The sequence below is a fragment of the Bubalus kerabau genome, chromosome 2, assembly GCF_029407905.1.
Source record: "Bubalus kerabau isolate K-KA32 ecotype Philippines breed swamp buffalo chromosome 2, PCC_UOA_SB_1v2, whole genome shotgun sequence".
Classification (NCBI taxonomy): domain Eukaryota; kingdom Metazoa; phylum Chordata; class Mammalia; order Artiodactyla; family Bovidae; genus Bubalus; species Bubalus kerabau.
This window is the reverse complement of record NC_073625.1, coordinates 127,390,888-127,403,318: the sequence shown is the minus strand read 5'-3', so window position 1 is coordinate 127,403,318 and position 12,431 is coordinate 127,390,888. Positions and strand designations below refer to the sequence as shown.

Here is a 12,431-nt window from a genome sequence, read left to right as displayed (position 1 = left end):
TCTGATCTTCCAGGGTTCTAAGGATAAAGGAGTTCCTGGTTCATTGATTTCTATTAGTACATGGAAAGACCTAAACATGCTATGAGATAATTGCAGGATTCTTAGTCCTGAACTGCAGAACTGTCAGATGGACATTTCACAGGCAACAATGTCAGCTATAGGCCAGCCTAGCTGAACCGTCTCTTCTGTCCCGCTCTCTGTCATTTCAGTAATCTCAAACAGGTGTTGTTTACAACCCAGGTGGTTGTACTGGTAAATGCTAATGCTGCCATTTGCGCTCCTAGTTCTAACCTTCCCTACCTCATGTATGGAAGCTACTTTTCATGGTAAATAAGCAGACCAGGTCAGATGCCAGTGCTTCACATAAATACTGGGAGGTTTCTCTAACACACCCTGAACTTTCTTTCACGTGGGTTTTTGATCAAGGTCTTCTCCTGCCTGCAAACTCGCTTCTACCAGCCAAACCATACCCATTATTGAGAACCAGATCAAATAGCCTAGGTCATTTCACTTGATCTTTCTCTCAAGAATGGGGTATCAAAATCCCATGCATCCCTCAGAGTCAGGGCAAAACTTCTTCTGCTGGTCTCACTCTTAAGTGTGGGGTGTTCAAAAGTGCAGGTTCTTTAGAGTCAGGCACACATAAATGCTGGCTCCTCTTTTTCATCTTCAGACTCAGAATCTCAATTTTCCATCTGTATAAATGGATAAAAAAATATCTACCTTATCTGGTTATTCTGATTGCTAAATAAGATGTTATCATTGAACACTCTCTGCCTCACAACAGATCAGTATTTTTCCTTTCCTTTCCTTCCCTCCCTCCCTGCTTCCCTTCCTTCCCAAACTCTCTTAGCATTTTTACAGCTAATTTTGAGAAAAGATGGAATTCTTCCCTGAAAATTTTTTGTCCTTTGTGTGGTTGAACAGAAGTTTCAGCTGGGTGAATATGATATCTGTGTCTCCTCTCGGTACTCAGAACAGTATCTTTATTTAGTAATAATTTAGTAAATGTCTGTCAAATGAATGAACATATTTCAGGCACTAACAGGTAAAAAAGAGAGGACTTCGGGGCTGGCCTGGAGCATATGAGGTATCCACTGGGAAGTCCGGGACAGAAACCAAGGATATTAACTTCCACATGGAACCTGATGTTTCTGAAAGGTGAGGGGTCTTGGACCTCAAGTGTGCAACTTACAGAGTCGTCCATGCCCAGGAGGACCAGCAATGGGATGGTGGTCATCCCTCCGTGGACCCACTCCTCAAGAGACACAAAGCCGTCCTGGTCGTAGTCCATGCCTTGTAACATCTCCTTCAGTATCTGCAAATCCGTAGAGCAACAATTGTCCACTTTCACCCTCGGCTTCTCTGCTCGCCCCTGCCCTTTTTTTTCTCTTTTGTTCTGAGTTTTCTTGTGTTTTACCCCTTTCTCTCTGATTCAGAGTGAGTAGACAGCAGTGACGGAGTAAACTGGGGTGAGGGGAACAGAGGTCCAAGCCTGGGTCTTCCCAGACCTGTGTGCCCTTAAGCAAGCCACCTGGACTCTCTGGGCTCTGTTTTTCTGCTTTGCCCATCTGCAAAATAGAACTAGCATTGCTGTGCTTGCAGCCTGGTAGCAAAGATTAGGGAAAATGTATACAAAATGCCAAACATAATATTGGTCTCATGGGAGCCCCCAATGTAATAATTATTATTATCTGATGACTGAGAAAAATCTTTGAATTTCTTTCTAGCTCTAAATTCTATGACCTATGAACCCCTGTTATAAAAATTCAGCTAGGGGGTATTATTAGGTATTATTATTTGAATTAGTCTACACTATTCCCCGGCCTCTAATTTTTCCTATCAGAGAAGTGGGAGGTCAAGGAGGTGTAGGACCCCAAAGGAGCCACCTCTAAGAAGATGAGTCTGGGAGACACTCTACTGTAAACAAGTGTGTTTTTTCAAGTCCCACTCTTATCTTAGAAGCTCACTGGGAAGTCACCCCAGGTTGCTGGAAACTCACAGGCCTTAGCTCCGTGGGATCCCACTCGAGATACTGGGCAATGTGCAGCATCTGGCTGACAATACGATCCATCTCCTAGAAAACACCAAGGAGAGAACCCAACTGAAGATGTGTTTCCAAGAACAAGAGTCAAAATCAAGCCCCGTGGGAAGATGCGCAGGGTGTCGTGTGAGAAGCAGCTGGTACAATACACTGGCATTTCATCATGAGCTCACTGTTTGTTTCTGCTCTTTATTTCTGCCTTGACCACAAAGCTCACAAGAAGCATAGACCGTGGATAAGCCAGAGGTATGCAGAAAGCTCACTGAACACTGACCTTCTCCTAAATCCACCTTCCTTCCCCTATTCTGTGCTTTGACTCAGCATAGAAAGCACTCCTGTTTCCTCCTCCTTTGTGATCACAGCTCCTAAAAATACTTACAAACCAAGGCACTTCTTCCCTCCCCCTTTTCCCACACCTCATTCCCACAGCTTTAGCAACTTGGGATTCATCTATACCCCTTGGGGGTCAGTTTCAGTTGGATGTAGGGCCACTGGGTTGGTCCTTTCTCAGGCACTATGATTCAGATTCTTTTTGGCATCTCCTTTGTATCCTTTGTATCAAGTCCAGCCCTGGGTCTGGGACTCCTGAAACAGGAAATTCATGAAGGCTATGCTTCTCTAATGAGTGAGCCTTTTGTTTGGTACCACGGCTGGGCTCCATCTAAAACCTCACAGAATTGCTGGATGCTAATGAATCAGTGCCCTGAGAATCCCACGGAAACACAATGGACTGAGGAAGCATTTTCACATTTAGGGTACCATCTAGGATATTCATAATAAATTGATTTGGGGATACGCATTGGAGAACTAAAGCAAGGGTTAAAGGTGTTACTTTCACCAGACAGAATGCTGGGTGGGTCAACATAAGCAAGCTAAAACCCAACAGGGATTTTTAACATTGTATTTCATTTAAATTAGAAAATAGCCCACTGCAAAACTGCAGATGAGGCAGTAGGTGGGGAAAAGGAAATGGGCAGTAAGGTGGGAACAGAGCCCAGCAGATGTTCCAGTGGAACATCTTGTGAATCTAGCAGGGTTCAATATTCAATGCGAGCAAACAATGTGATTTTGAATTGGAGAATTAGACTTGATCTAGAGCTGTGTAAATGGGTGGGCATTTTCAGGAAGCAGAGTGGGCAGATTTCAAGAACGAGTTCTCCTGATATGGATACTTAAAGAGTCCTGGAGGGGCAGGTTCAATTCTACGCCATATTTTAAGAATGGCATTGCCAAACTAGAGCTTGACTAGAGTGGTTATTTAAATCTGCTTTACCAGAAATACTGTAGAAATTAGGAAATTGGAGCTTGGAGAAGATTTTAGGGAAGATGTGGTCAGATGTTCAAATAATTGAAGGCCTACTGTGTACAACTGGTACTCCGCTGGTCAGCTATAGAGGGCAGAAATAAGCCGAGGGACAGAGGGAGGGAAGAGTTGGAAGATTGGCCTATTTTGACCTCACCATTGGGTTGGGGGAGGGGAGAGAAGGGCAGAATTGAGTTTTGTACTGAAAATTTCCCTGGTGGACTAGAGGTGGCTTTGATGCCGGAAAGATGCCCTCTCTAACATCATCCTCAGCAGTGGATTGGCTGTTTTAAGGTAATAGGTGAATTCTCCATTACTGGGAGTGTTCACCAAGAGGCTGGATATCCAACTGCCAAGGGGTCTTGGTGGGAAGTTGAGAGATAGAACTACTTTGATACTTGCTTCAGTCCACCAATGATACCTTCCAAACAGATCCAGAATTTAACCACTTCTCACCACCTGCAATGCTGCTACCCTAAGGCAAGCTACCTTCATTTGTCTTGCTTATTTTTACAGCCTCCCAACTGGAGGAACTGCCTACGTTCCTACAGTCTAGACTCAACACAGCAGCTAGAGAGACTCTGTGAGGACCTAAGTCAATCATGTCACTCGTCTGCTCAGAAACTGCAATGGTTCTCCACTTCTCCAGAGAAAACCCTTGTAATCACCTTTAAGGCTTGAGAATGCTTTGCAAATATCTTGTCCCTTCTCATTACTTCTCTGACCTCATCTGTTCACCCCTCCTGCTCCACTCATTCTTGCCTCCTCCTTAATCTGCTGGTATTCCAGGCATCCCTCAAGGACCTGTGCCCTTGTTGCTCCCTCTGCCTGGGAGGTGATTCCCCATGACTCACTCCCTTCAAATCCTTCAAGTATCTGCTCAGATGTCCTTCCCTCAGGGAGTCCTTCCTTAGCTCCTCTTGCTAAAACTGAAGCTCATCCAACACTTCCTTTCCCTTCTTTATCGTCCTCTGGTACACATTGTATTGAACACATAGTTGACTACACTTTGCAGCGTGTGTGTTTTCGTTAGAATGAAAGCTTTATGAGGACCTGCATCTCTGTCCATTGGCTCATTGATACATCCCCAGGGCTTAGACCAGTGCCTGACATATACAAGATAATCAATGGGCGTTAAACAAATGTTTAAGAGTCCATGATTCTCCGGTGGTTCCCTTGCATGATCCAACCCACAGCACTGAAATAGGGATCCCATTAAGACCATCTAGGGTTGAGAGGGAACTGGGATGATGCAGTTGGTCTAGTGGAGTGCTTCCCTTTCTTCCTCCCTCTGGGCTGTCTCAGCTCCATGCACTTCAACCTCAGAGCCTTTCTGGGAATGCATCCCATCTCTGACCCTGCCAGTCATGAGAACAGGACCTGTCTGATTCTGTCTGCCCTCTCCACTCTCTGCCTTCTTCCTTTTCTGCCCTTCTTCTCACCCTATGATCCCCACCCTATTCCTGCCTCTTCCTGAGAGAACGTGGGGGCAAGACTCAGGCTTCCCAGGTTTGGTGGGATGGGATGATGTGCTTGGAGAAGATAGAGTGAGACTCCTAGTGCTAGTGCCTAGGATATGAGAAGAAGGCAAGGGCGATGGCCAAGCTCACCAGAAGTTACCTGCCTTCCTCCTGTCTTCCTGCCCTGGTCTTGCTGCCTCTCCCCACCTCCTTTCCTCCACTCTTGAACTTCAGTAGGAAACTGAAGGGGGAATTTCTGAACCAACTGGGAAAGTAACTACATTTTACATCTCCCCAATCTGAGATTTTGCAATTTGGGCTCCTGGAATGAAAAGGCAAGCTGGCATTCACTCTCCTCTGGCCCGGCTCTTTGGATGTTAGAAGGAGGGGGTTTCTATTCATCTCTGCAGCTCATATTGAGACACAAGTATTCTGATGATGGTGGAACTGGAAGTTTTTGAACTCTCCCTTCACCTGCTCCCCTCTCCCCTAGCCTTTCTTGCATCTTGGAGGAATATTTAGAGAGCTTACCGCTTGGTCCAGGAGACCGTTCTCATCCGAATCATAGAGACGAAACATGACTGTAAGAAACACAAAGGCGAGGCTTGAGGAGGTCTTCCAGGCACCAAGGATGGGCTGAGACTTTGCTGCCAGTTTTTAGGTCAGTTCTGACCATCACTGGGGTGAAGTCTGTTGCAGCCAACTAACCCACCCTCCAAGGCACAGAGTCTGTTTCCTCACAAAGAGGGTGGGAAGAGAGAGGAGAACCAAGCCACCTGGCTTCTAGGACTGTCTAAGCAATAACTCTTTGACTGATGAGATCTGGGTCATGAGTGTGATTCCCTATGGAGCATTCACACCTCTCAGCATCATGGGAACACAACGCAAAGCAGATGCCCTGCTGGTGGTGGGCAGACACTGGAGTGATAGATGGGGCACTGCTTCCACTGCACATAGGAAGGGTGTGAAGTTAGCTTCAGACCATGGCCCTGTCCTACCACCTCTAGCACATCAAAACAGTCATTTATCTTCTTTAGATTCAATTTCTTCATCTGTAAGATGGAGATTAAAATAGTTTCTTTATCCTAAGTCTTTTTTCAAATGAAGACTAATATGTAAATGATACACCAAAATCTATAGTGCTTGGAATGTAAGAAACACTCAACAGATGTTATTTGTATTTTCTTTCATTAATGAATATTTATATATGGCATTTAATATGTATAATATATCATCTTATGCACTTATCATTATTACTATTTAATCCTCAATAATATTATGAAGTAGTTACTATTATAGAAGCTATTGTATTTTTTTTTCTAAAATGTCAACATGTGATTCAGAAACATCCTCTGCCATGTTCTAACTGTAGAGAAGTGATGGAGGATAAGAAAGATTTGGGAATGAATTTTGGGGAAAGGACTAAATGTTCATTTATGAGATTTGGAAACTTGCTGTTTAATTAATCTAAAAGGTAGAGATTCTGTCTGTGGTCTCACAAGTAAGCAGGGTGGGAAGCAGAGCTGAAAATGTCTTCATTTCCTTCCTATCCTTTGAAATGTTCCCTTGTGCCAGCCTTCTCCATGGAGCCTCCCCTGACCGACCCTTCACTCATGCAACTACTCTGGACCTCTCGGGATGTACCCACAGGGTCACAGCACTCCTGTTAATTTGTTAATCTGCCCTTGTGTTGTCACTTCCTTCTACATGTTTTATGTCTCTGGACCTTATGTATACAGTGATGTGTCTCTGGTTGGAATTTAAATTATTTAAAAGTGGGGTCATGGGCTTCCGATTCTTTGTGGCTCCTCTGAATGTCCCAGAGACACTCTGGGCCCAGGTGGCGCTAATGTGGAGCCCACTTTGGTCCTACTGTGAGGAGTAGAACAAGAAGTATGAGCAAGCATCCTTTTTTTTAGAAGCATGGCCTTAGGCAAGTCATTTAACTTTTCCATGCTTTCTTATATATAAATGACAAAATTATATATATATATATATAAAATGACAAAAATCATGTCACTTTTCTAGGGTTACTGTGAGGTTAATAGTGCATTTAAAGTGTTTAGCAAAAATGAGATGTTCGATGTTGAGTTTTTTTTATTACATTGATAATAGGTGAAATTTCAGCCTATCATTTCCTATACACACACAAACTGTTATTTTTTTTTTTAAAGGTTTAACTTGGTTTCAGTCACTAAAATCTGAGATGATTTGAATTTATTTGTCTTAATTAAAGAAAACTTTAAGGACAAATGACCAAGTTTCTGCAACAAAAAATTTCAGGGAAAAAAAGTAAAGTGCATGGACTTTACTTGGACCTCCAATTCAAATAAACAACATTTGAATTGTTTACCATGATGGGAAAACAATGAATACTGAAAATAATGAAAACGGAATGTTTGAAAATAGTAAGGAATCATTTTCTTTAGATGTGATAACAGTGTTGTGATTATATTTAGGAAAAGTCATATGTCAGAGGTACATACTGAGATATTTACAAATGAAATTATATGATGTTCAAAATTGGCTTCAAAATAATCTGGTGCAGGAGAAATGAGTAGGAGGTATAAATAAAACACAACTGACCAGAAGCTGGTAATTGCTGAAGGTGGTTGATGGATATAGGGAAGTTCTTTGCATTCTCTACTTTTATCTGTATTTAAATTTTTCTATAAGAAAAAGCTTTTAAAATCAGTTCATTTTTATTACCATTACAGGACTCAGTCTGAGAGGCACTCATATGAAAGAGTCTGCCATATCCTCTCTGGTAGTTATGAACAAATACAATGCCCCAAATCCAACCGAATGTGGGAAATAATCTGACATTTCTCTTTTAACATTAGTCAGTACAAACAGAAATCTGGTACATTTGCTTCGAAATTATCACTTAAGACTGGCAATTATTATCAAACCTGTGGGGTAGATTTTAAGCTCGGTTAATGAGCAAATGTTTCATTTTGTTTTTGGCAAGGGTTAACCTCTGCCAGACTTCTCCTTGCTAATGTTTATTTCATTGACTATTCTGATTTTAGGCTGGAATTCTAACTTTTGCTATAATGCGTATACTTTTCCCTTAAGTCTCCTAAGATCCTAAGAGAAACCAAAATAATATATATTTTTAAACAAGACCTACCTATAACCTGCTGTAAAGTTTGCCTGTAGGCTCGCAGAGGCCAGCGAGACCATCTCCAGAGTGACTGTCTGCGAGACTGCACTTTGTGGGCTTTCCTTTCTGTTATTTTTCTCCTTCTGAAGACTTTGTTTTTAAAACCAAGCTCAATTCCCTTAATTAACTAGCCTTCTTTCTCTAGAGGCCAAAACACTTGGGGTTGGGATGGGTGAAGACATAGAAATAAGCTTTAACAAGGTAGAGGTTGATTAGGTCTCAAGGAAAAAAAAGGCTTCTTCATAGTTAAAGAATTGCTTGGGCATGGAACAGGGGAAGGAAGACAGATGTTGCAAATCTTCCCTTGAAAAAATCTTCTAAGGGGAGGCAGCAGCTTTCTGATTAGAGGCTTTCAGGAAATCCTGCCAGCAAAGAAAGGGAGTCTTCATCTCTTTTAAAGACTCCTTCCCTTTCCAGATCTTGATTCTCAATACCAAGGTGTCAAATGCACCCCCGCCCTGTACAACTGGTACTGTGGTCCATCGTAGATTCTAGGAAATGTTTATGTCACTATTGGTGACAGGGCAGACGACCTCCCTCGAGGGGGCAGTACCCACCCCAGGATCCCAGATCAACCTCAGTTTAGAAGGACGGAGAGGACACTAGGTCTTCCTCTAGGAAAAAGTCAAAGTCCCTTGACAGGGTACATACTTACACTCTAGCTTATCCTGAGGTCTCCCCGACTCCAGTAGGGACAGGTAACACACGACATCCTTCAGGTAGACTATGGGGGGTTCTGAGCCTGAAGACGGAGCAACAAGGTTCCCCACAGGGGTCGCAGCTGCTTGGTTCTTAGCAGGCACTTGCTTCTCAGTGATCTTTGTTTCTGCATCATGCAAAATGAAAGCATCCAAAGACACAAGGTTTAGTAAATAGGAAACCCTTGTTGCCCCATTCTTTTCATGGAAGAGGCAAGAGTTTTATATAAATGTCTTCAAAGGCATGGATGATGCTTTTGATCAAATAAAAAAGATATGATTAAATCAGAGGTCCTAGAAATCCAGTTTGTAAGCTTCATATTTTTTGAAACAACTGCATTCTGACCCTTTAAAGAGTCTATAGCCATATAAGAAAGTCCCTTATGCTATGTGAATTTTTAGAAAAGATGACAGTGAATTTTAGTAATATCAATCAGGTAAATGCCATTTAGCTTAATTTTGGGGGGAATACATCAAAGAAGTAATTTTAGCTGGGACTCCAAAAATCCAGACTATTAGTTATGTACCAACATACCCCTTCACAATTTTCTTCTCAAGTACATTTAAAGATAAATAAAAAAGATAAAAGTTCAAAAGAGAAAACTGGGATCAACAATCACCTAATTTCCAGAAACTAGGAAGAATTTTCACATACTGAAAGCCTGCTGCTGCTACTGCTAAGTCACTTCAGTCGTATCCGACTCTGTGCGACCACATGGACTGCAGCCTACCAGGCTTCTCCATCCATGGGATTCTCCAGGCAAGAACACTGGAGTGGGTTGCTATTTCCTTCTCCTATGCATGAAAGTGGAAAGTGAAAGTGAAGTAGCTCAGTCGTGTCTTTCTCTTAGCGACCCCATGGACTGCAGCCTACCAGGTTCCTCCATCCATGGGATTTTCCAGGCAACAGTACTGCAGTGGGGTGCCATTGCCTTCTCCCTAACTACCACTAAGCTATACTAATTACCTAACTATACTAACTATACTGCTGCTGCTGTAAGTCGCTTCAGTCGTGTCCGACCCTGTGCCACCCCATAGATGGCAGCCCACCAGGCTCCCCCATCCCTGGGATTCTCCAGGCAAGAACACTGGAGTGGGTTGCCATTTCCTTCTCCAATGCATGAAAGTGAAAAGTGAAAGTGAAGTCGCTCAGTCGTGTCCAACTCTTAGCGACCCCATGGACTGCAGCCTACCAGGCGTCTCCGTCCATGGGATTTTCCAGGCAAGAGTACTGGAGTGGGGTGTCTTTGCCTTCTTCAAACTGAAAGCCTAATCAGTAGCATAAATACAGTGCAGAAAGTGACTCAATATACCACAGGAGTAGAGTAAGTTTTCCCTCTGAAAATTTCCTTCTTTTCATTCTTATAGGTAGGAAAGGCCTTCCCTGTGGCTCATATGGTAAAGAATATGCCTGGAATGCAGGAGACCTGGGTTCAATCCCTGGGTTGGGAAGATTCCCTGGAGGAGGAAATAGCAACCCACTCCAATATTCTTGCCTGCAAAATTCCATAGACAGAGGAGCCTGGGGTCTACAGTCCATGGGGTCGATGAGTCAGATAAGACCAAGTGACTGGACTAGTGCTAATAATAGGAAAACCATTTCTTTGTCCTCTGGTTAAGAAATCTGATGTTATTAACATTAATACTAACCAGAAAACCAGATACCTATATTTTACTGTGTGAATTATACTTTTTTGAGGCACTTTAAGGGCCATCTCTCTTTCCCGAATCCATGATCTTAATATTGAATAAAGGGGTACAACTCACAAAACCACAGGAAACAGTAAAAGGAAGACTGGTACTGGAAAATGCAACCTAACTGTTGTACTACCAAGTAACAGGATCTTGAAGGCATAAGCAGAGGGAGTGACAACCTCGACAGTAATGCCTGCTGGGGAAGCAATGCCACCAGTACACTATTTAGAGAAGCAAAATGCCAAGTAATGGCAAACAGTTCATCTCAGGCCAACAGAGCTGTGCTACATGAAAGCCTTCCTGGTCCTAGAGGTTAGCTGTGGCTTGAGAAGGGAATTACGCATCACCCAGATGGACAGTGGGTGAGACCAAAGGTCGCTGACATACTCTGAATGGCACAGAGGGCCCTGTGAAGAGACCATGATGGAATCCACGAAACAGAGCTGCAAAACAAGGAAAGGAAGTTTTATCCTGAAATCTCAGAGGACCGTATCTCTGGAAATGATTTCTTATTGGGCAGGACACTCAGTAGATTGCAAGAAGGTGCAACCTCTATTAAACAGGAGTAGAAAGCCTCAGAGGTGAGCAAATTGAGATGAAAACACAATAGGATGAAATAAAAACAAGGATAGTGAGATGGAGGAAATTGCTATGAAATTACATATGCATAGAAGTACAAAAATCTCAATGGAGTTAAAGTTATGGAAAAACTTAAATATATAAGACAAATGTGAAAAATTCTTTGTATTAGGTAGCTCAAGTTACTGTTATATCCTCAAATTATTCATTCAATAAAACACTATTATAGTGAATTCCATGCCAACTAAGTTGGAATAAGAGGGACCAATTTTACCCTCTTACTGTTGTAACTAAAAAATTGGACAAAAGATACAAAATAATGGTTCACAGGACATTGACTATGGCCAGCACCAACGAGTGATCCCAAGAGATGGGAAACAATTGAGGTGATCCCTGCAAATGCCACATCTTACTGACTGGAAAGTTTCTAGACTGTGGCACAAGGAGGGAAACCCAGGGAGGTCCTGGAAATCTCTGTGAGTTGCAGAGATGGAGCTGGGAGTCTGGGGAGCTCACGGTGGGTGGAATTCACAGAGCAGAGCACTGGAGGGGAGGCAGCTGCACAGAGAGAACTCCAGCTGTCTCTGCAGAAGGTCCTTTTGAGTAACTGGATGAGAGTTCCCTCAATTACTCATCTGAGTAATGATCAGCACACATGTGTAAGGAAACTACCTGAGGCTGGGGAAGGAATCCAGATGAGAGGGAACAATCCCTGGGCTGCACAGAGAACAAGGCATACTGTCTATTTCCAGCAATCAATGTACAAACCTCCTATAATTAATGAACCATTAAGTAGAGTACTCAGAAGAGTTTTGCCTTGATAACCGGGCAAAATTAACCCTAGAGAAAATGCCTCCCTGGTCAGATTTGACAAAGCTTTAAAAGCTTGACCCCTAAAGGTCAAACTATTTCTAAGTAAACCTAAGTGTGTCCCAAAGCAAAGCTCAAGAATATTTATAGGAGCACAGAAATTTCTAGTACCAACACTGCAAAATTTTCGAAGTCTGGCATTCAATAAGATATTGCCATGTATACAAAGCAAGTATGAATAATAATAATGAGAAAAATCTATTGAAATGGATCCAGAATGATATAGATGATATAATAGACAAAAACTTTAAAACAGTTATTATAACTACATTCTATATATCCAAGAAACTGGAGGAAAGATTGAACATGTTAAGTACAGACATGAAAGATATTTTATGATGTTCACATCAAGTGTCTAGATATGATGTTAAATGAAAAATACAAATATACTGAGCAGTGTTAACAGCAGATTAGATATTGCAGAAGGAAAGGTTAGTGAATTTGAAGCATTGCAACAGAAACTAGCCAAAAAGACTATATTAAAAAAAAAAAGTATCATACCAGTGAGCCGTTGGACAACTTCAAGTAGTCAAATAAATATGTAATTGGAATACTTAAGAGTCAGGAGCAGAAAAATATTAAAGAAATAATGGTTGATATTTTCCCAGATTTGTTA

General features: G+C 42.2%; 1 protein-coding gene across 1 annotated transcript in view; it reads right to left on the bottom strand.

The window, feature by feature from the left end:
- The window catches only part of DGKG (diacylglycerol kinase gamma), a 223,186-nt gene that overhangs the window by 126,653 nt on the left and 84,102 nt on the right, over nucleotides 1-12,431 (bottom strand). Inside the window, exons 6-9 of the mRNA XM_055568807.1 lie at nucleotides 8,629-8,799; nucleotides 5,339-5,388; nucleotides 2,003-2,077; nucleotides 1,196-1,318 (exon numbers count right to left, since the gene is read on the bottom strand). Of these exons, the coding sequence (XP_055424782.1) occupies nucleotides 1,196-1,318; nucleotides 2,003-2,077; nucleotides 5,339-5,388; nucleotides 8,629-8,799 (419 nt within the window). The remainder of the gene's footprint in view (nucleotides 1-1,195; nucleotides 1,319-2,002; nucleotides 2,078-5,338; nucleotides 5,389-8,628; nucleotides 8,800-12,431) is intronic.